The sequence below is a fragment of the Lissotriton helveticus genome, chromosome 5_1 (genome assembly GCF_964261635.1).
Source record: "Lissotriton helveticus chromosome 5_1, aLisHel1.1, whole genome shotgun sequence".
NCBI classification, from domain to species: domain Eukaryota; kingdom Metazoa; phylum Chordata; class Amphibia; order Caudata; family Salamandridae; genus Lissotriton; species Lissotriton helveticus.
Window position 1 is genome coordinate 958,838,740 of NC_136065.1, and position 23,922 is coordinate 958,862,661.

Consider the following 23,922-nt stretch of genomic DNA (forward strand, 5'->3'; position numbering starts at 1 on the left):
GATATTGTGGATCCATTTAATGAAGTAGAAGAGCCAGGTAAGGTCAATAAATGTACAACAAGCAGAGTTAGTCAAGATGTCTTTTGAAATTACATTTTCATAATGTTCCCTTAAAAAAGTACAATCTGGGAAATATATTCCTCCATAAGACAGATCTTTGATAAACACAGGATTTTCCTTATGTTTTTTTGATAGATGAGGTGAAATTAGTGCATTGGTAGTACCTGATAGCAATGTATTTCTGATAATGGATAACAGGCCATTGTCAAGAGGGACAAATTGAGAAGTTAACATGATTAGTAATATGCACAGTGGTCAGAGGTGTGATTTTTGTGCAGAATGCTGTTTCTACATTGACAGACAATGCACAGTTTTGCGTGTATTTGTTAAGGGGGTGCAAAGAAACACCAGGGGTTCTAAAATATATTTTCCCCCAATGCATTTTCAAGTTACTGCTTTGGACTTATTAGACAGACATACCAACAAAATGGCTCAACATATATTAATGACATCTGGATGCTTTTTGGGGTTTCATGAAAATACGTTCTGCTGTTTTGGACATATGAGGCACTAAAGCTTAGTGATATCTCATGTTGCTTTATACCGCAGTAGTTTCGCTTAAAATACAGCGGTACATGGCGGTGATAAGGCAATATGTGATTGGCTAATGACTGACTTTTCAAAACTTAAAGGCAGATATGTTGTTTTAAGCACACTTTGCCTGCGTTTTGTGTTAGGGCCTTAGATCTAGGTAAGTAGATGTTCCCTGCCTATTACCATTTTATTAAAGTGCTAATAGAAAGTGATTTTTTTATTTAATATATATATGTTTTTAAAGTTATGGAGTACTGCGGTACTATGTAGGAAGTACAGCGGTACTTAAAAATGTGTTTTTCAATTAAATAGGAAAAAATAAGAAATGCAATGTAGTACACTATATTTTTGTGAATATTTTTAACATGGTTAATTGTTTACAAAAAAGTGTATGGAGTACCGCCGTAATACATACAAATCACTGCACTACTTAAAACAAATTTAAAGAAATATTTAATTTGTTAAAAAAATAAAAATACACTGTACTACACTAAATTTAACTAATATAGTTCCTGGACCTGGTCCTTTTTACAAGGTCACCCCCAAACCTTTTGCCTTCCTCCTATTTTTTGCAACATTTGTTTTTTTTTCATCCCAAGGACTCTGTTCACCTTACCACTGCTAACCAGTGGTAAAGTGCTTGTGCTTTCTCCTTAAAACACGGTACAAATTACTTATACCCAATTGCCATATATTTTCTTTACTAATAAGTCCCTAGTAAAGTGCACAACATGTCCAGCCGCCTGTAAATTAAATGCTACTCGTAGGCCTGCAGCACTGGTTATGCAACCCACTTAGGTAGCCCTTTAAACATGTCCAAGGCCTACCACTGCAGAGTCTGTGTGTGCAGTCTTAACCTGCCATTTCTACCTGGCAAAGTAAACCCTTTTCCAGGCCCAAACCTTCCTTTTTAATACATATTAAGTGACATATAACTCACTCCTAAAGTAGGCCCTAGACAGCCCCAAGCACAGGGTGCAGTGTATTTAAAAAAGTTGGACATGTGTTTTTTTAATTTTACACGTCCTCATAGTGAAAACCTCTTAAATTAGTTTTTTCACTACAAGGCCTATCTCTCCAATAGGATAATATTGGAGTTCCCTTATTACACTTTGTGTCATTTCAAAATCAGAAGTGACAGTTGGGTCATGTTTGGTGTCTCCTAGTTTGAAATCCTAACTTAGGCTGACATCGGATTTTACATTATAATTCTGAAAATGCTACTTTTAGAAAGTTGTCCAAAAGAGTGCGCAGGTGTGCACCCATATGTCGCACTGCTACATACGGAATGTATCCTCATCAACAACTTCTCTTTTCCTTTTTCAAACGTTATCCTTATTATTCGAGGTAATCCTTAAACCATTATTCAAAGTTCGTCCTTCCTTACAACACCACAGAGAAAGCAGCGTGATTCCAGCATGAAACTTTTACATTTTCACATATCTCCTGCATGCCGTCCGGGCCTTCAACAGCGACACGTAGAAAAGAATCATGGAGGCAAGTCAGCTCACAAGATGTTTTATTACATTTCACCCAATGCATTTCAGGCCACATGGGCCCTTCGTCAGGGGTCCCTGGTATGGATAATCAGAAAACGTCTTAACCATTGTTCCAAACACACTCTGCTTTAAAATAATATAAACATCAAAATCTGAGTCAAAATAATACTACAAGTGTGAAAAACAATCCCACCTGTTTAACCTAATTATTATCTAAACCCAAAAACACCCAGTGCTAATTCAGTCCCTCCAATAATTTTACTTCTGTGCCAGCATGTGAACACTGAATGATAATCCCACTAATACACTGCCCATCCTCCCGTTCCCTCGAACTGCATGGCATCCCACAGTAACACACTTCTGTTGAACACCCTCATTATACGAATACAGATAACCATCTCTTCAGTATATTTTGACGAGTAAATCACCTGAAAAACGCGAAGCGGCTGTCTCATCATAACGTGCTCCTTCATTCGGCTTTGCCTGCTTTCGGTCTAAACCAAGTGTTTTCAACCATAGTTTTAAACTTGTGCGCTATGAGAATCAGGTGTGATTCTACCCGATGACCAGGCCAGCTACAGATTAAAATTCTTAAAGAGCGAGCTCTCTAAAAGCTACCGTGAAGCTGTAATATACTAAACATTCCCAATGTAATACCCCTAAATCGCATCACCCGATTAACCCAACCCTGTACAAACGTGCTAAAAAAATGTGCTCCAATAAAATGTCGAACCTCCCGCAACAAAACCTTAAAATCATTTAAAAAATGCATGAAATACAACCTTAAAGACGTTCAAATAAACAAAATGATTCAGTTCCTCAAAAAAGAAAACCTCTGTAATCGCCGATTTGCTGTATCCTTACAATGAGGTTCATCGTCTCAGTCTGTTTTCTTGCATTATCTATAGTGAGCATTCTCAAGAAAATTCCTGACCTTGTGCTGCATTCTGAGTGATGGATACTCTCTCAATCATAACTTCATTGTCTTTAACATTTCAACAACGGGGTGCAACCTAATGTAGGGGCAGTCTATTTGTGTTGCAAATTTGAAAAATAGAAAGATTGCACTCCTTCCCTTATCAGTGATACTTTTTCAGACTTAATGGAAAATCTTCTTATTGTGGATGCATGCGAGCAATACTGCGATCTGTTGGGAAGGAGTGCAATGTTTCTATTTTTCAAACTTTTAGAAAGTTGGCATTGTCTTTCCTTATCCATTTGGTGTCTGCAGCCTGTCTCTGGTCACATGAGTGGGTGTAGTTGGCAGTTGGGCTCTGTGTATTCTTCCCAGACAGCCACACACAATAGGAGCTTAGGTTGGGCTCACCCTCACATAACAACTGAAAAGGCTGTGTCCTGTTTCCACACAAAGGGCATAACAACCCTGTATGATCCCTTCAGGCAGATTTGGTCCAGGGCAGGGGATCAGGGTTTTTCAAGACTTCATTTCAAAGGCATGCCTCTAGAAGCTACTTCCCACTTCAAAGGCACAACTGTGTATAAAGGAAAGACCTCAGACACCTCCACGTTGGTGCACTTCTGGACCTGTGGATACTGTACCTGGTGCGGTTTCTACTATTCCAGTAAAAGTATACTTCAAAAATTTGTGAGACTGAGTCCATGCACACCAACAGATATGTTGACCTTAGTCCTGGCTAGGTCACAGTGCACCATCTCGACTCATAAACCCTAAGAGGTGTAGGATGGCAACATCAGAACATGACAACCCTGACTGCCCTAGGAAATGGGGGAAACCGATCTCACCCTTTTTTTAGTAACTCGGCATGCCCAAAGGAAAACACAAGAAATAGCAATAAGATTCTTGTGTAAAATACTTGTACTGCAATGATTAATAGAAGGAAACTAAACAGAGTAATCAGCATTACAAGAATGGTAAAGAAAATAAACAGTTCAACCATTGTGCTGTTACATTGATTATATGAATACATATAATTAAAGCTATACTCCTACCTAGTGCTTCCTATCCTAACATGCATAGGGTGTGTGGAACTGCCAGAAAACCTTAGAGTGGTCTAACTTCCCATTTACCTGAGAATATTTGTCATCTGGGCGGCTGTCTTTGGTGTAGAGCAAGCCGCCGTCCTTCTCAGTATGGTAACAGGATTCCGATGGGCTGGAATTCTGAAACAGGGCAACCTCGACAGTCACCAAACACAGAAGAGGGCCACTTAGGCAGCTCCTGCCCACTTGAACCAGAGTGTTTCCTTTTGCTTGACAGGAGCTATGAGCTCCCGACAAGTAAAAGCAAACAGCTATTTCCTGGAGGTGATCTCCATGTGACATATAAGGAGCTGGCCCTGGGGGATGGCGGTCCCCACGGCCTTAATTGGCTCCAGGAGGAGGGCTGTGTGGCCCCCTCTTTACAACAATACAATACAATATTTTATTTGATTCAGACCTCTACTGAGATCAACAAATACATAAACATTAACTCATCCTTATTAAAATACAATCATAAACCTTTTAAAATTCATTATAAAAATAGAACAATAAAAATGCTTTAAAACCCACCTGTGCAACATTCTATTGAATACAAATGTTACGATTATGTGCTCTACTTTAAAACAATTTGCCAAAACTTTTAAAGAATTTAAACAAGTTATGACAAACAAATTCATTGGCTGGAGAGTTACACAGCATAATTAAGTCAATTAATGTTAATTGAAGCCTCAGGCAGGTGATGGTGCCTGGAGCTCGAGGAGTTCCACACACCCCTTCATTCATTTAATGTATAGTCCCAGGGAGGTGGCGGTCCCCTGGGCCATCCACAAGGCCCCTCTTCATTTTTTATTCGCATCAGCCCCGGGGAGGTGGTGGTCCCCGGGGATTCGGAGGGGTCTGTGTGGCCCCCCCTATTCATTTTATTTTTAGCCCCAGTGAGGTGGTCTCCGGGTCTATGCGCCCGCCATAATTTTAATGTAATCCCAGAAAGATGGTGGTTCCCCGGGGCATAAAAATGCCCATGGAGGGGGGTCAGGTGCGCTCTCCTTCTTTAATTTAATTAAGTAGGCATGCCCCCGGGACCTGCCCACCCTGAGGCTTTATTAAAAACATGCACAGGAGACTGTCGCAAATTTGCGGATCCTCATGTGATTTTGGGCAGAATTAATAAAAAATTATTAAACCCCAGCTGGTTCTCTGTGGGACTGGAACACCACACCTGAGGGTTCAGGGTATTCCTACCCTGCCACCATCTCTATATTTCTGACATTTTTATAGGACTTGGCTGAAGCGGAGTACCAAGATGGCTGCCAACACTTCCTGGTTGATTTGTACTGGTGACCAATTAGATTACAGCCTGGGGACTGGCGGATCCACACCGCTATGTACACAAATTTGGATTTTGGCTAATATCTCTAAAACTACTAAACAGATTTGCACCAAATCACAAAAAGGCACTTCTGTGGATAAATGTATACCTTTCTTCCAAATCTGGCGAAATTCCGTCCAGTGGTTCTGGCTGTAGTTTGGTTAAAAAATAAAACAAAAATATATATGTATATATATATATATATATATATATATATATATATATATATATATATATATATTCACTGAAAAAACCATAGGTTATAGACCATATATAGTTAGGAATTAGCATTTACAAAACCTTGAAAATTCACTGAAAAAACCATAGGTTATAGACCATATATAGTTAGGAATTAGCATTTAAAAAACCTTATTTTACTCACACAAAACCATTGAAATTCCATATATAGTTAGTAGTACTAACTATATATCGCGCACCCGCAATCCACTGTTGATCATGTCACATATTACATCATTCATGACATGGTCAGTGACATCACTGATGACATCACTGATGACATCTCAAATTACATCACTGATGACATCACTGATGACATCTCAAATGACATCACTGATGACATCACTGATGACATCTCAAATGACATCACTGATGACATCACTGATGACATCTCAAATGACATCACTGATGACATCTCATTTGACATTACTGATCACATCACTGATGACATCATTCATGTGATAATACGATGAACCTCTTCAGACTCTAATATAACCTTAGATACACTCAGTGTAAACAGACACTCACAGACTGTCACTCATCCATGGAGTTACTTACACACCTAGTCAGTCATGCAAAGAATCAATCACACCTCAATTTCCTCAACTATACAGTTATACACACCTTACTTATTCAAACATATACTAACACATATTTACTCTCTTTTACAATCCCTGATACAAGTTCACAATGATCCATACAGCCACTCACACATTCACTGACTCTTATGCACAGTTATTTATATATGCCAATTCTCACATGTACTGTGTTTTACATATGTACTTACTTTGACATGTAGCACTGAGATATCCATTCACTCACCAATGCACTCATGCACACAGTCAACCACCCATACAGCTGTTTCCACATGCACTTTTGAACCCATACATCTAGTGAATCAACTGCTCACACATCTATGCACAGAGTCATACACCTCCCAGCCACCCACACACACACTCAGTCTCCCATACAAATACTTGAGCAACCAATCAATAACCCATATACTTACTCATATAGCTACTGATCAACACATGCAGCAGTTTACAGAACAACAAACATAATGATGCACAAATTAAGACAGTTCGTCACTAACCCATGCACTCAGTGAGACACATTTAACCACTCACTCATACAGTCAGGCATGCACCTACTAAATCCTTCATCCAGACACTTCTACATCCACTCATTCTTCAATATGTAAGACATATTTTAACTTTACAGAAATACACAGTCACTGGATGTTTTCATCAGTGATGTCATTTGAGATGTCATCAGTGATGTCATCAGTGATGTCATTTGAGATGTCATCAGTGATGTCATCAGTGATGTCATTTGAGATGTCATCAGTGATGTCACTGACCATGTCATGAATGATGTAATATGTGACATGATCAGCAGTGGATTGCGGGTGCGCGATATATAGTTAGTACTACTAACTATATATGGAATTTCAATGGTTTTGTGTGAGTAAAATAAGGTTTTTTAAATGCTAATTCCTAACTATATATGGTCTATAACCTATGGTTTTTTCAGTGAATTTTCAAGGTTTTGTAAATGCTCATTCCTAACTATATATGGTCTATAACCTATGGTTTTTTCAGTGAATTTCAATGGTTTTTTAATAGCAAATATCATAAGCTGTCGATTGTCAAGTACGTGGTAAGAAAAAACATTTTCGTGTTTATGCACACTGATCTGCTTTCAATGCTGCCCCCCCCCCTCATTTCTATTAGGAGTACTCTCTCTTTCCAGATAGTGAAGGTTAGTTAACGCAGGCCTTTGCCCCCGTTGTAATCCGTCGTGCCTGCTTCTCTCTCCATTTGATTGATTGTTATCCAAGCATTTGCAAACAAGCACAGAATCACCATACTCTGTTTAGTCTTTGCAGATAGTGAAGGATAGGTAAATGCAGACTTTTGTCCCCATTGTAATCCGTCATACCTATTTTTCTCCCCATTGATTGATTGATTGAATCGAGCATTGAATTGTTCGAAGTTGGTTCTCTTAAGGATCTTCTCTGCCTGCAAACGGGGAAGAATAGGAATATTCTCTCTCCCTTTGCAGATAGTGAAGGGTAGGTAACGCAAACCTTTAACACATCGTGCCTATTTCGTTCCTCATTGATTGATTGTTTGCCCGAACATTGACTGTTTGGGAATTGGTTCTTTTTGGAGGTATTCCCTGTTTGCAAATAAACGTAGGAAAATCTTTGCAAGTAGTGAAAGGGTAGGTAATGCGGACCTTTGTCCCCCGTTGTAATCTGTCATGCCTATCTACTCCCCACTGATTGATGCACCTGTTTCACTCGGACCATTTACTAGAGATAGGTCATCTGGCCCGACCAGAGAGCACCCCTAGTGAAAAGGACATATGCAATAATAACGAAGTGATCACTGTATCCTGTTAACAGAAACTTTAGCATGAAACAACCTGGAAAGAAAGGAATAGGAAAACGAAAATCAGTAGGCCACTGATGAACTTTTTATTAAATAACAAACAAAGAAACGATAACAATACGTAATGATAAAACCTATTATTGTCCTAGAAACAAGAAACGTTAGAAGTAAGCCCGTAATAAGAAACCTGAAAACAGTAAGAGAAACCAAGTGTGACATTGCAACGGCCACAAGGCAACGAGGCTTCATCGCCCCTCACTGCCCCAAAACGTGTCTGTCCCACCGCCTGCCACGGCCAAATAACGGCAAACTGGGAAAGATACAAGTCAGCAGACATCCGCCCCATTCTGGAAACTTCCAAAGTGCAACAGGTTTCCGGCTACGCCCAGCCGGAAGCAACACATATAAGGCGGGTCCTGCTGCCAACCGTCGGTAGAAGATCATCGCGTAGGGTGTAGCCGGAGGAAAGGCCGAGGCCAATGGCACCCGTCCAGGGGGATTGCTACGACCACCCTGGAGAGTTGCAAGGGGGGGAATGTCTGTGTCCTCGACCCTCCCCTCTCTCTCCCAGTCCGGCCACCATCAACCAGAGGCCGAGGCCGACGGGATCCGGCCGCGGTGGCGGTAACCCTGGAGAATTGCAGGTTAGACCCTCTCTCTCCCAGTCTGGGCCAGCATCCATGGAGGGCCTGGGAGTGGAGAGGCCACTGCACGAAAGGCCCAGGAGAGGCACCACACGCCAAGGCCTGCCCCACCGGATGAGCCAAGGAACCCGTTCATGGGGCCAGAGCAAAGGGCGTCCGGCCGCCATCCACCGGAGGTCCGGCCCAAAGACGGACGGGACATATCTTCTTTCTTTTATAATGGCTGCGACCACACTGGGGGGGGATGTCTTGCACATGCCTCCGACCCCCCCCCCCTCGTCCTCATCGCCTGGTCCGGCCATAACAAATGTCAAGCGAGACGCCGTGGGGTGCACTGGGTGGGAGAGACGGTGCGAACAGGCCTCTCCCGCCTCCCCAGGTGGAGGCTTCCCAGCTGCACCCTCAGCGCTCCAGGCGCCCGGAAAAGGGTTCTTCCACTGTGGCGATGCTGCAACGTCTCGCCCGGCAGGGTGGAGCCCGTCCGCTCATTTGACCCCGCGATCGCCGGTAGCTACCGAACTCTCAAAATGGCGGTCGACCTGGCAAGAGCGGGCCCAGCATAAAGAAATGGCCCGGTCACTGGTTGACTCCACCACCGTAGTCCTCCACGACCTTGAAGATTCTAGAGGAGCCGCGGGAGTCCCCGACCCCCGCAGACACCCCCGATGGGGAATGACTGCCATGATCGCCCGTGGAGTGACGAAACTGTAGCCGCGGGACGTCGGCGCTCCCATGCTGGCGCCAGCCTCAGTTTGAATGACTAGAATCCTGCAGACCTCAGTTCCGGTGAAAGCACAGTGTGACCCGGTAGGAAAAATTGTTGCACCCCCTCCCCTTTTTGACTGATGGTTCAAACCACCGATCCTTTCCTTTGCCCTTTTAACGGAACTTTGAACTGCCTCCCCCCCCCCCCGCGGCACCCCACGCCGTTATTTGGTGGGCGGCAACTTACTGGACATCACCTTGGTGCCATCCAGATTTCAGCGCGTTCTGCTGCCTTGGAACTATTCGCACAACAGACCGCTACTGACGACCCACCCCCCGGGACGCCCCACGCCGGATACCCAAATCAGTGCGGCACCCAGGCAACATCTTCTGAATTTTCATAATTTGAAAGAACTAGTAACATGTCCTCATCAGGAATTTCCTCTTCAATCATCTCATCAGGAATCTCCTCATGAAAAGTCTGCAATGATGATTCTTGTAACTCTATGGTCTCCAAACATTTGATAAATTCGCCATCAAGAGATTGATCAAAAAAATCATTCAAGTCATCTCCTCCATGTGAGAATATTTCATTATTGGTGCTGTCAATTTCAATAAATGTAGTGGATAATTCAAAAGAAATTACCACGGTCTCTTCATTGTTTAAATGTTTTTACTGTTTTTGTTTTGTTGTATATATTTATAAGTTATTAAAGTTTTATATTCCTACTACTTTGTTGGAGTGCTATATATTTTTAATGTGACACATAATTGTAAAAACTTTGATGTACAAAGAGTCATCCCTGGAATCTTCCGCTTCAGGCTCGGTCCCCTCCCCAATTACAATACAGGATGGTTTTCAGATAGTAGGAACGCGTGTGGTGTGACGGATCTCATCGGGTGTGGGCCTTGATCTACTATAACTCCTTTGAAGAGGGGTGATTCTTTACAGCTGGGGCCATAAACTACATCTGCAGGGCTAGCTGATAGCCTGGGACAGGCCTGGACAATCGGACACAGAGGAAGAGGAGTGTCAGAGGGTGCGGTAGTGAATAGGGCGAAAGGGAGGTGTCGGGCGGGCACAGGGTGTGATTCTCAGGGAAGAGCAGCGCAGATGGGGGGAGGTTTATTGCCCATGCATAAGACAGAGAGCGGGGGTGACCAGTGCCTGGGGAAGATGCTTGCGAGGGTGGGGAGCCATGCTACGGATCGACAGCGTGCAGAGAGTGGGTCTGGTCAAGGCATCTAAAATGGCTGCCGTGCACGACAAAAGTGTGGCATTTGAAAAAAGGCAAGATGGCGCAGACAATGTTTTTCAACACTTCCTCATTTCCTTCGAATCGAACGTTAACAGACGTTGGGGCATATTACCAAAGTTAAGCGATATTTATCCCTAACGATGCTTAGCAACGAATTTTTTACCGCTAAGCATCGTCAGAAATTATCGCAGATAAACCTTGCTATTATCAAGGTTTATCGCAAATGCCATAAAAAACGGCCGCAATGCATTAATATCGCTGAAAAGTCAGCGATATTCATGCATTACCGAGCTAATGCTCTTAGCCATGTTATCCACCTCCCATTGGATGACATGGCTAAGAACTGCTCAGGACAGGTGTTACTTTTTGGAGATATTCGCGCTTAGCGCGAATATCTCCAAAAGTTGGTAATAGGAGATAGCGATGTTAGCGACTGTTTCCAGTCGCTAACATCTTGGCATGCCCACTTTGCATGTCATTAGTGATAAATATCACTGACATGCAAAGTGGAGCCCAAGATGGTCGCTATCTCCTACTAGCGGTCGCTAACTGGTGTTAGCGACAGCTACGTAATACGGAGATAATTTTATCTCCGCTTTCTTGGCTTTTAAAGCCAAAAAAGCGGAGATAAACCCCCTTGATAATATGCCCCGTTATCTCTCCCACACTACCGGTCCCCCTGGGCTTAAACGCCGAGATGGTAGGGACTGCATCCCGTGGAGATAGGCCGACACGTCACTCAGCAGAAAAACAAGTTTATAAACATACAATAAGTTAAAAGTCAATCATTCTTCTTTCCTTGTAGTACGCTCCCCAGTCCACTTCCCGTTACGCTAACCGGGCGCACCCCACCAAAAAAACGATTTTTTTTTTTTGACCCTCCAAAAAGAACCAATTTTTGCACTCTATACTATAAGTCTTTTTTTATACTACAATCACTTCGCTACAACCTCATAAATTAAAAATTAAAATGAATTATGTCTCAAACAATTTTTGATTTCTAAATATAAATTTATTCTTCTGAATTTTCATAATTTGAAAGAACTAGTAACATGTCCTCATCAGGAATTTCCTCTTCAATCATCTCATCAGAAATCTCCTCATGAAAAGTCTGCAATGATGATTCTTGTAACTCTATGGTCTCCAAACATTCGATAAATTCGCCGTCAAGAGATTGATCAAAAAAATCATTCAAGTCATCTCCTCCTTGTGAGAATATTTCATTATTGGTGCTGTCAATTTCAATAAATGTAGTGGATAATTCAAAAGAAATTGCCACGGTCTCTTCATTGTGATCCATTTTATTTTGAAATTTCTTGCTGTAAATTGCAGAAAAAAATAATCACTTTCATTTATCGTTTTTAGTAATACATAATATAAAACTAACTTTATCAAGTATTTAGTATAACAGAAGGACTGAAAATGAATAACAGAAAACATTTTTCAAATTATCTTAAAGTGTACAACATAGTTCCCCTTACAAATTAACAACTCACCTTTTTGAAAGTAGGAGAAGTGTTAGTACTGTGTAAATCAAACACCAGAAATTGAGCACCAAAAATTCCTCACAAATGTACCTCAGACAGTAGTATCACAAAATGGCTGTGGTTTCCTCTCATTTTTGATATATACATAACCAATTAACTTTCATCACACACAAATACAAAACCAAAGTAACATTTTAATTGGTTCTAAATTTCAACACTTTCAAATGTGTTTTCCCCATGTAATTTTCCATAGGACATTTAGATACGTCTACAGCCTGAATGGCTGAACGGAATTACACCAAACTTGGCAAAATGGTACATCAAACCTAAGAGGTCAGTGAGGATCTACTATGCCCCCTTATGGTCATTTGCCCCTTCGCTTTGGCCTCCTCTTGTCTCTCGATCCTACCGAGAGACAAGATGGCGGCCGCTACGGACTGTTTGGAATGTTTACAGACGCCGGAGAACCAATCAGCTTCGCAAAGCTACGTAACGCGAAAAGTACGCGAAGCGGAGCGCTGTTACAGATATATATCTTTTTTTGAACGTTAATTTCTCAAAATCCACTGGAGCACATATATTGAGACCTAGCAAAGGCACATCGGGCTACCAGTCCCTACAATTTTGCCAAGTTTCGTGCAAATCCATTCAGCCGTTCGATTATTTTTTTATTTTTTTTTGCCCCGCGGGGCCCTTTTAAAACCTCCACATCAAACCTAGGGGGTCAGGGAGGATCTACTATGCCCCCTTATGGTCATTTGCCCCTTCGCTTTGGCCTCCTCTTGTCTCTCGATCCTACCGAGAGACAAGATGGCGGCCGCTACGGACTGTTTGGAATGTTTACAGACGCCGGAGAACCAATCAGCTTCGCTTCACAAAGCTCCGTAACGCGAAAAGTACGCGAACTGGAGCGCTGCCTGGTCCGCTGTTACAGATATATATCTTTTTTTTTAACGTTAATTTCTCAAAATCCACTGGAGCACATATATTGAGACCTAGCAAAGGCACATCGGGCTACCAGTCCCTACAATTTTGCCAAGTTTTGTGCAAATCCATTCAGCCGTTCGGGCTAAAAGTGAGGCCAACCGCCCTATGGAAAACTCAATGTTAAAAACACGTTTTGGGACCCCCCTTTTTTCTCGGCCCCCCCTTGACGAACCCCCCCCAAATTTTCAGGGGCTGCTCAGAAACAAAATGTTCCATTTTCCTGAAAATTTCAGCCAATTCCGTCCACAAACGCCAAAGTTATTAGACATAGAATTTTCAAAAATCCCATAGAGAAAAAATCCTAACTATATATACCTACTGGCGACCGCCAGTAGGTAATATATATATATATATATATATACAGCTTCTGAGCACACGGATCCCCCGACCTTCAGGGAAATCGGCACGGAGCAGCCCATCATTAGTCATCTCAACAAGAAACCACAATGAGGCACAATACTGGAGACAAGCATTTTAATCACAGACAGCAGCGCGTTAGTTCTCCATATCCTTACGCGTTTCGGCGTCAATTGCCTTGATCACAGGTGAAGATCATAAAGTGCAAAGTGCATACGTGCATGCTTTTTGTTTCAAAAGTCACATGATAGATATATATATATATATTACCTACTGGCGGTCGCCAGTAGGTATATATAGTTAGGATTTTTTCTCTATGGGATTTTTGAAAATTCTATGTCTAATAACTTTGGCGTTTGTGGACGGAATTGGCTGAAATTTTCAGGAAAATGGAACATTTTGTTTCTGAGCAGCCCCTGAAAATTTGGGGGGGGTTCGTCAAGGGGGGGCCGAGAAAAAAGGGGGGTCCCAAAACGTGTTTTTAACATTGAGTTTTCCATAGGGCGGTTGGCCTCACTTTTAGCCCGAACGGCTGAATGGATTTGCACGAAACTTGGCAAAATTGTAGGGACTGGTAGCCCGATGTGCCTTTGTTAGGTCTCAATATATGTGCTCCAGTGGATTTTGAGAAATTAACGTTCAAAAAAAGATATATATCTGTAACAGCGGACCAGGCAGCGCTCCGGTTCGCGGACTTTACGCGTTACGGAGCTTTGTGAAGCGAAGCTGATTGGTTCTCCGGCGTCTGTAAACATTCCAAACAGTCCGTAGCGGCCGCCATCTTGTCTCTCGGTAGGATCGAGAGACAAGAGGAGGCCAAAGCGAAGGGGCAAATGACCATAAGGGGGCATAGTAGATCCTCCCTGACCCTCTAGGTTTGATGTGGAGGTTTTAAAAGGGCCCCGCGGGGCAAAAAAATAATAAATAATAATAATCGAACGGCTGAATGGATTTGCACGAAACTTGGCAAAATTGTAGGGACTGGAAGCCCGATGTGCCTTTGCTAGGTCTCAATATATGTGCTCCAGTGGATTTTGAGAAATTAACGTTCAAAAAAAGATATATATCTGTAACAGCGCTCCGCTTCGCGTACTTTTCGCGTAACGGAGCTTTGCGAAGCTGATTGGTTCTCCGGCGTCTGTAAACATTCCAAACAGTCCGTAGCGGCCGCCATCTTGTCTCTCGGTAGGATCGAGAGACAAGAGGAGGCCAAAGCGAAGGGGCAAATGACCATAAGGGGGCATAGTAGATCCTCCCTGACCCCCTAGGTTTGATGTGGAGGTTTTAAAAGGGCCCCGCGGGGCAAAAAAAAAAAAAAATAATAATAATCGAACGGCTGAATGGATTTGCACGAAACTTGGCAAAATTGTAGGGACTGGTAGCTCGATGTGCCTTTGCTAGGTCTCAATATATGTGCTTCAGTGGATTTTGAGAAATTAACGTTCAAAAAAAGATATATATCTGTAACAGCGCTCCGCTTCGCGGAGATAAAATTATCTCTGTTTTACCTAGCTGTTGCTAACACCAGTTAGCGACCGCTAGTAGGAGATAGTGACCATCTTGGGCCCCACTTTGCATGTCAGTGATATTTATCACTAATGACATGCAAAGTGGGCATGCCAAGATGTTAGCGACTGGAAACAGTCGCTAACATCGCTATCTCCTATTACCAACTTTTGGAGATATTCGCGCTAAGCGCGAATATCTCCAAAAGCTACCACCTGCCCTGAGCAGTTCTTAGCCATGTTATCCAATGGGAGGTGGATAACATGGCTAAGAGCATTAGCTCGGTAATGCATGAATATCGGTGAGTTTTCAGCGATATTAATGCATTGCGGTCGTTTTTTATGGCATTTGCGATAAACCTTGATAATAGCAAGGTTTATCTGCGATAATTTCTGACGATGCTTAGCGGTAAAAAATTTGTTGCTAAGCATCGTTAGGGATAAATATCGCTTAACTTTGGTAATATGCCCCAACGTCTGTTAACGTTCGATTCGAAGGAAATCAGGAAGTGTTGAAAAACATTGTCTGCGCCATCTTGCCTTTTTTCAAATGCCACACTTTTGTTGTGCACGGCAGCCATTTTAGATGACTTGACCAGACCCACTCTCTGCACGCTGTCGATCCTTAGCATGGCTCCCCACCCTCGCAAGCATCTCCCCCAGGCACTGGTCACCCTCGTTCTCTGTCTTATGCATGGGTAATAAACCTCTCCCCATCTGCGCTGCTCTTCCCTGAGAATCACACCCTGTGCCCGCCCGACACCTCCCTTTCGCCCTATTCACTACCGCACCCTCTGACACTCCTTTTCCTCTGTGTCCAATTGTCCAGGCCGGTCCTAGGCTATCAGCTAGCCCTGCAGATGTAGTTTATGGCCCCAGCTGTAAAGAATCACCCCTCTTCAAAGGAGTTATAGTAGATCAAGGCCCACACTCGATGAGATCCGTCACAGCACACGCGTTCCTACTATCTGAAAACCATCCTGTATTGTGATTGGGGAGGGGACCGAGCCTGAAGCGGAAGATTCCAGGGATGACTCTTTGTACATCAAAGTTTTTACAATTATGTGTCACATTAAAAATATATAGCACTCCAACAAAGTAGTAAGATTATAAAACTTTAATACCTTATAAATATATACAACAAAACAAAAACAGTAAAAACATATAAACATTTTTAGGGAAAAACAACGAAGTAGCGGTCGGCTGTGCGAATAGTCCCAACGCAGCACAACGTCCAGATTTCTGGACGGCACCCAGGTGATGTTGCCTGGGTGCCGCACTGATTTCGGCATCCGGCGTGGGGCGTCGCGGGGGGTGGGTCATCAGTAGCAAACTGTTGTGCGAATAGTTCCAAGGCAGCAGAACGATGGCACCAAGGTGATGTCCAGTAAGTTGCCGCACTGGTTTTGGTATCCTACAATGCTGCTCCGAAGAACGGCGTGGGGCGCCCGGGGGGGGGGGGAGGCGGCGTGAACGGGCCTCTCCAGGTGGAGTCTCGTCTGTTGTAGTGGGGCGCCCCTTTACCGTTTCAGTTGCCATTCCGTCCGCTTTTGGTCCACTGTGTCAAAAGCCGCAATTCAGCTGAGTTGCGCCCACTCTTGCGGTGCAGCGATAGGCGGCTGCCACAGGACTCTCAAAATGGCGGCAGGTTCTTTTCTTTTTGGGCCTGGTCCACTGAAATGGCCCTAGGACACCTTGCAAATCGGACGCTTGTCTGCTAGGTCTTGGACCCCATTCTCTAAAGCGTCCCCTCCGCCTTGAGGATTCAACAAAAGTTTTGGGGGCCCCCGACTCCTGCAGGCTTCTGGTGGGGAGCGGCTGCCATGATTGCTCGCGGAATGACCACGACGGAGCCACGAGATGGTGGTGCTTTCATGGTGACGCCAGCTTCAGTGTGAAACATCCAGAAACAAGGTGGGGCTTTCATCGTTTGGGGAAAAAAAAAGTTTTCATCCAATGAAAAGTGTTATTTTTAGGTCATATGATCAAGCCTTCCATCATTAGGAAACCAAAAGTAAAATGAACCAATGAAAAGTTTTATAAACAAGTCACATGACCTGTTATGCGGCATAGGGTATAAAAACCGTAGAAAATCCGTTGGCACGTGAGGCGGCGTCAGTAGCGGACCGATGTGCGAATAGGCCAAAGGCAACACAACGCGCCAAGATCCGGATGGCACCGAGGTGGTGTCCAGCAAGTTGCAGCACTGGTGTGGCCATCCTACAATGCTGAAAGTCGGCGTGGGGCGCCCCGTTGGCCTGTGAGTTTGCGTCAGTAGCGGACCGATGTGCGAATAGGCCGAAGGCAGCACAACGCGCCAAGATCCGGATGGCACCGAGGTGGTGTCTAGTAAGTTGCCGCACTGGTGTGGCCATCCTACAATGTTGAAAGTCGGCGTGGGGTGCCCCGTTGGCCTGTGAGATGGCGTCAGTAGCGGACCGATGTGCGAATGGGGCCAAAGGCAGCGCAACAATATTTTCGGAATAGAAGACACCACAAGGCGCTGAGATGCCAAGATCCGGATGGCACCGAGGTGGTGTCTAGCAAGTTGTGGCACTGGTGTGGCCATCCTACAATGGTAAAAGTCGGCGTGGGGCGCCCTGTTGGCCTGTGAGATGGTGTCAGTAGCGGACCGATGTGCGAATGGGGCCAAAGGCAGCGCAACAATATTTTCTGACTAGAAGACACCACAAGGCGCTGAGATGCCAAGATCCGGATGGCGCCGAGGTGATGTCTAGCAAGTTGCTGTACTGGTGTGGCCATCCTACAATGCTGAAACTCGGCGTGGGGCGCCCCATTAGCCTGTGAGATGGCGTCAGTAGCGGACCGATGTGCGAATGGGGCCAAAGGCAGCGCAACAATATTTTCTGAATAGAAGACACCACAAGGCGCTGAGATTCCAAGATCCGGATGGCACCGAGGTGGTGTCTAGTAAGGTGCACTGGTGTGGCCATCCTACAATGCTGAAAGTCGGTGTGGGGCGCCCCGTTGGCCTGTGAGATGGCGGCAGTAGCGGACCGATGTGCGAATGGGGCCAAAGGCAGCGCAACAATATTTTTGGAATAGAAGACACCACAAGGCGCTGAGATTCGGTTAGCACCGAGGTGGTGTCTAGCAAGCTATGCAGCTGAGTTGCGTGCGCACTTGCGGCGAATAGGTCGAAGGCAGCACAACAATGTTTTCTGAATAGAAGACACCACAAGGCGCTGAGATTCGGTTACCACCGAGGTGGTGTCTAGCAAGTTGCTGCACTGGTGTGGCCATCCTACAATACTGCTCCGAATAACGGCGTGGGGTGCCCGAAGGGGGGGGGGCGGCGTGAACGGGCCTTCCTAGGTGGAGGCTCGTCTGCTGTAGTGGGGCGCCCCTTTACCGTTTCAGTTGCCATTCAGTTGAGTTTTGGCCGCTCTTGATGCTACAGCGACAGGCGGCTGCAACAGGACTCTCAAAATGGCGGCCTGTTCTTTGGATTTGGGCCTGGTCCACTAAAATGGCCCTGGGACACCTTAGAACTCGGACGCTCGATTTTTTTTTCCTTTCCTCTACATGCAAAAAAAGGTAAATGCCCGGTACGTTATACGCTTCATCTGCCACGATGTACTCTCCAGAGGAACCGAAAAAAAATATAGTTATGGTAACTATACCATGCATCGTCATATGGAGAGGTGGCACCAATTAATTATAGTGCTGCATAAAAGAGAGATTTGGAGGAGAACCCCCGACCTGCCAGTACATTCATCAAAGAAGTGGCACTGACAGCATCAGAGGCAAGGGAAACGGTCCCAAATATTTAGAAGAACTTTGGAAAGATTAAAATGACATGTTTAGATTGTGGCAAATTAATTTCATGTGGACAGATGAGTGTTACTCTATAAATACAGCATATGAACATCATCATAGTCGATGGTTGGTACAGACATTTTGACTATATCCTGGACCTGCCCGTCCTCGCCCAAAATGGCGCCGGAATAAATGGGACTCGTAACTCCTTGTTGTGTACTGGTTGCAGAACCTTGAAATCACGAGATACGTATGCAGTTTTGAAGCACATGGCGGGCGGGGACGAGAATTGATTGAGTATTTCGACATCCCTATTGATATTAAGTTCTGATGTGTTATTGATTACTGTACTATTGAAAGTTCGAATTAACGTCGCGCATGGTACTTGCCCGCAAATGTATATCTAGATAATTTTATTGTAACTGGCCCTGTCGTATTTTAATTATAAAATGTACGTCCACCGATTCCGCAACTGTTAGACACCTTAGTTCTTGCAACCTAATGGCCCGCCCGTTACGTTCCTCTACAGTGTAAATGTCTACTCATCATATACGATTACAGTTTGCTCCGTGGCCGGCCCACGTGGTTATAGGCTCGTATTTGTATAATGAAATTTTCACAATAAAGGTTTTTAAAAGAAAACATGGTAGTAGTATATACATTGGTAAAGTTTTTAATAATAGTCACTGTTTTAGAATCATTAAAAGGCAAGTGAAATAAAGCAGACCAATTACATGAAGGGTAAAAGGTATAATACGCAGGAACGCAGTAAAGATAAATGGTCAAGGGCTGTTGTGTTTTCTACTCCTGCAACATAAAGTGATCGATAAGAATCTCATATTCAGGCGTATCGGCGACTAAGACAGCAGGTCGACCCTCTTTTGCTCAACGGCTCCGTCATGGGACGAAGAAACGCTCTTTTTCTCGAAAAAAGAATATATTTTACTTGCAGGACAGTTGTAAATTTTCCGGGAAAGTACATTAGCCTGGAACATTATAACATATATTTAAGAAAAAATAATGTTCGGAAGTAATAAAAAGCGTAATTTTTAGGTCATATGACCAAGCCTTTCATCATTAGAATAAGAAAAGTAAAATGAACCAATGAAAAGTTTTATTAACAAGTCACATGACCTGTTATGCTTACGTTACGCGCTGCGCGTCGCGCCCCGGATGACTTCCGGATGCGCTAACGCGGCGCGTCATATGACGCATTACGCGACAACGCAGGTCCAGAATATAGTCAAAATGTCTCCACCAACCAGCGGTCGGAACACAACCCCTTTTAGCAGGCTAAATAGTTCTGTTAAATGACAACAGAAGGGACAGGCAACAAGAACCATCAGTCAAAGAGGGGAGGGCTAGTTCTTCTCTACCGGGTTACATTGGGGCGCTACCGGAACTGATCGAATTGGTAGTCTACAGTGTTTCTGGATGTTTCAGACTGAAGCTGGCGTTAGCATGAGAGCACCACCATTTCGTAGCTCCGTCGTGGCCATTCCGCGAGCAATCATGGCAGCCGCTCTTTATCGTTATTTTGGGCGGGGTGGGTGGCGGAGCCGAGCTGTATTGCAGCCATCATGGTGTGGAGTTCAGTTCATCTCACTAGTTTCGTATTTGTCATGAGGGGTTGTTCTTAATGTTTCTATTTTAGCGAGGTGAAAAAGAGATCCCATTAGTGGCCTACTGATTTTGCTCGATTCCTTTTGTTTTTTTACACGATTTTTCGCTATCTGCAAAGACTAAACAGAGTATTGCGACTCTGTGCTTGTTTGTAAATAGAGAATGAACCAAAGAGAACAATCAATCAAATGGAGAGAGAAGCAGGCACGACGGATTACAACGGGGGCAAAGGCCTGCGTTAACTACCCTTCACTATCTGCAAAGAGAGAGTACTCCTAATAGAATTGAGGGGGGGGGGCAGCATTCAAAGCAGATCAGTGTGCATAAACACGAAAATGTTTTTACTTACCACGTACTTGACATTCGACAGCTTATGATATTTGCTATTAAAAAAACATTGAAATTCACTGAAAAAACCATAGGTTATAGACCATATATAGTTAGGAATTAGCATTTACAAAACCTTGAAAATTCACTGAAAAAACCATAGGTTATAGACCATATATTGTTAGGAATTAGCATTTAAAAAACCTTATTTTACTCACACAAAACCATTGAAATTCCATATATAGTTAGTTGCACTAACTATATATCGCGCACCCGCAATCCACTGCTGATGATGTCACATATTACATCATTCATGACATGGTCAGTGACATCACTGATGACATCACTGATGACATCTCAAATGACATCACTGATGACATCACTGATGACATCTCATTTGACATCAATGACCACATCACTGATGATATCATTCATGTGACAATACAATGCATCTCCTCACACTTTAATATAACCTCTGTTACACCCAGTGTTAAATACAGAGTATAATTTTTAAAACCATTGACACACCAATACTAGTTACTACATACGCACTCACTGATTCCTACGTCTACACACACATTCACTCATTCACCCATACAATCATTCATACATACAATCACTCATCTTTACAACACTATCATATGCACTCATACACCTATACAGACACTCACACTCTGCCACTCATCCATGGAGTTACTCACACACCTAGTCAGTCCTGTAAAGAATCAATCACACTTCCATTTTCTATTTTTTCCATTTTCCATTTAAACATAGAGTACCTTACATTTTCAAACATATACTAACACATACTTACTCTCTTATACAATCATTGATACAAGTACACATTGATCTGCACAGAGTCACACATCTCCCAGCCAGCCACACACACACTCAGTCTCCCATACAAATACTTGGACAATCAATCAATAACCCATATAGTTACTCATATAGCTACTGATCAACACATGCAGCAGTTTACAGAACAACAGACATAATGATGCACAAATTAAGACAGTTTAGTCACTAACCCATGCACTCAGTGAGACACATTTAATCACTCACTCATACAGTCAGTCACGCACCTAAATCCTTCATCCAGACACTTATACATCTACTCATTCTTCAATATGTAAAACATATTTAAACTTTACAGAAACACACAGTCAATGGATGATGTCATCAGTGATGTCATCAGTGATGTCACTGACCATGTCATGAATGATGTAATATGTGACATCATCAGCAGTGGATTGCGGGTGCGCGATATATAGTTAGTGCAACTAACTATATATGGAATTTCAATGGTTTTGTGTGAGTAAAATAAGGTTTTTTAAATGCTAATTCCTAACGATATATGGTCTATAACCTATGGTTTTTTCAGTGAATTTTCAAGGTTTTGTAAATGCTAATTCCTAACTATATATGGTCTATAACCTATGGTTTTTTCAGTGAATATATATATATATATATATATATATATATATATATATATACACACACACACACATGCATGCATTCTTTCTGGGCCAACATCTATCTTTCTGCCAAATTTGGTGTGATTCCGTTCAGCAGTTCGGGCTGTGGTAGTGTTTGAAAAAATCCCATAGCCTTAAAATGGGGAAAACACATTTTGGGACCACCCCTTATTTCTTGACCTCTCCTTGGCGGATCACTCAGAAACTTTCAAAACAGCGGCTGAACCAAAAAGAGGAAGTTTTGTGAACATTTCCTGTGGCAACCCCCAAGTAGGTAAAAAAAAACACATATATATATATATATATATTTCTTCGATTCCTCTCGCCTCCTTTTCTTCCCGCGAAAGTCATGGCACAACAGCATGTAAGTTCTTAAAGATTTTTTATTTTTTAAAACACCATGTGCAAAAATGTGCAAGAACAGGACGGCCTACGTGTTTCGGCTACAGTTAGCCTTCAACTGGACCATGGAGTCCCAGGCGTCTAGAAAGTTTATAAAGTGCTTAGTGATAGTACCCTTCTTTGTGTTTGTAATACACTAGACTACTAACCCCATTCACGAACTATGGCTAAATGCAGTCGCCATTTTGTTTTTCTTACATTACTGTGAAGTACTATTAAAGTGCAACGTGCAGAAAAATAATAATAATAATAATAATTCGGTTTTCTCATTTCAATCAATGAATTTTCTATATAAGCGACTGTTGATACTCTGTACATTTCTACAAGGCGTGATAGACATATATCATTTTGATTCTAACGGTCGGTCATGAACTGAGCACATAATTCATTGTAAAGTACTTTCTTTGAAATTGCAACAGTATGACTCCCTGACCATTTTCTACATTTAGTCTATATTTACAAACCCTGTTATTTACAATTATTTACAATTTCAGTCGTTGTGCTATTATATTAAGATATCATTATGAAAACCCATTTTTACCAAGTCTTTATATCTGCATTTCACTCTGTGGTTAGTGTACTTCAAATACATTCCAAATCTTATAATGTAAGTAATTTCTGAAACACTGTTGCACTCCTGGTAAAGTACCTAGGCCAGCATTTAACTATTGCTAGATGATTTCAACTACAGTAATTTCCAGATATTTCCATGGGATTCCAATATACAAGAAACACAACCAGAGATGTATCAGTTTTTCTAAGATTCCTCATACCAGATCTTAATTTCCATGAGAATTCTACTACACATGCGCACTTATTCAAAAATTCCAGGAGGGGAAAAGTTCTATTTACACCATATACACAGCTATATACAAAGAGTTCCTTTATCTTTGAGCTGAAACTCCCCAGGCTCATTCTGGATAGTCCTTCATAATCTAGTCTTGTTTACAAATGTACAAATAGTTCAGCATCCATGTTGTGTCCATGTGGGTATTCTGTGCCCATCGCCAAAATCATCCTGGACTCCATTTTGTGCAATTTTGCAATGTGATCGCCTCTTTCTGATGATTTTATGATTTTGATACCAGAGTATCTCAACTGGCTGCAATCGTTTTGATGGAATTCATTAAAATGTTTGGCCATTGGATAATTTGGGTCCTTGTTCTTTATTGCACGGAGGTGTTGCAGAATCCGCAATTTTAGTTTGTTGATCGTGCTCCCTATATAATACTTTCCACACGGACACATTAACCTGTAGATCACATATTTCGACTAACATGTGATGTGATCTATAATTTTCTCAGATCTCCCATT

The 23,922-nt window shown here is 42.8% G+C and overlaps 1 protein-coding gene across 1 annotated transcript in view; it reads left to right on the forward strand.

The window, feature by feature from the left end:
• Positions 1–23,922, forward strand: part of CFAP46 (cilia and flagella associated protein 46) — a 1,487,057-nt gene that overhangs the window by 1,211,850 nt on the left and 251,285 nt on the right. The window contains exon 55 of the mRNA XM_078643461.1: positions 2–37. Within this exon, the coding sequence (XP_078499587.1) occupies positions 2–37 (36 nt within the window). The remainder of the gene's footprint in view (position 1; positions 38–23,922) is intronic.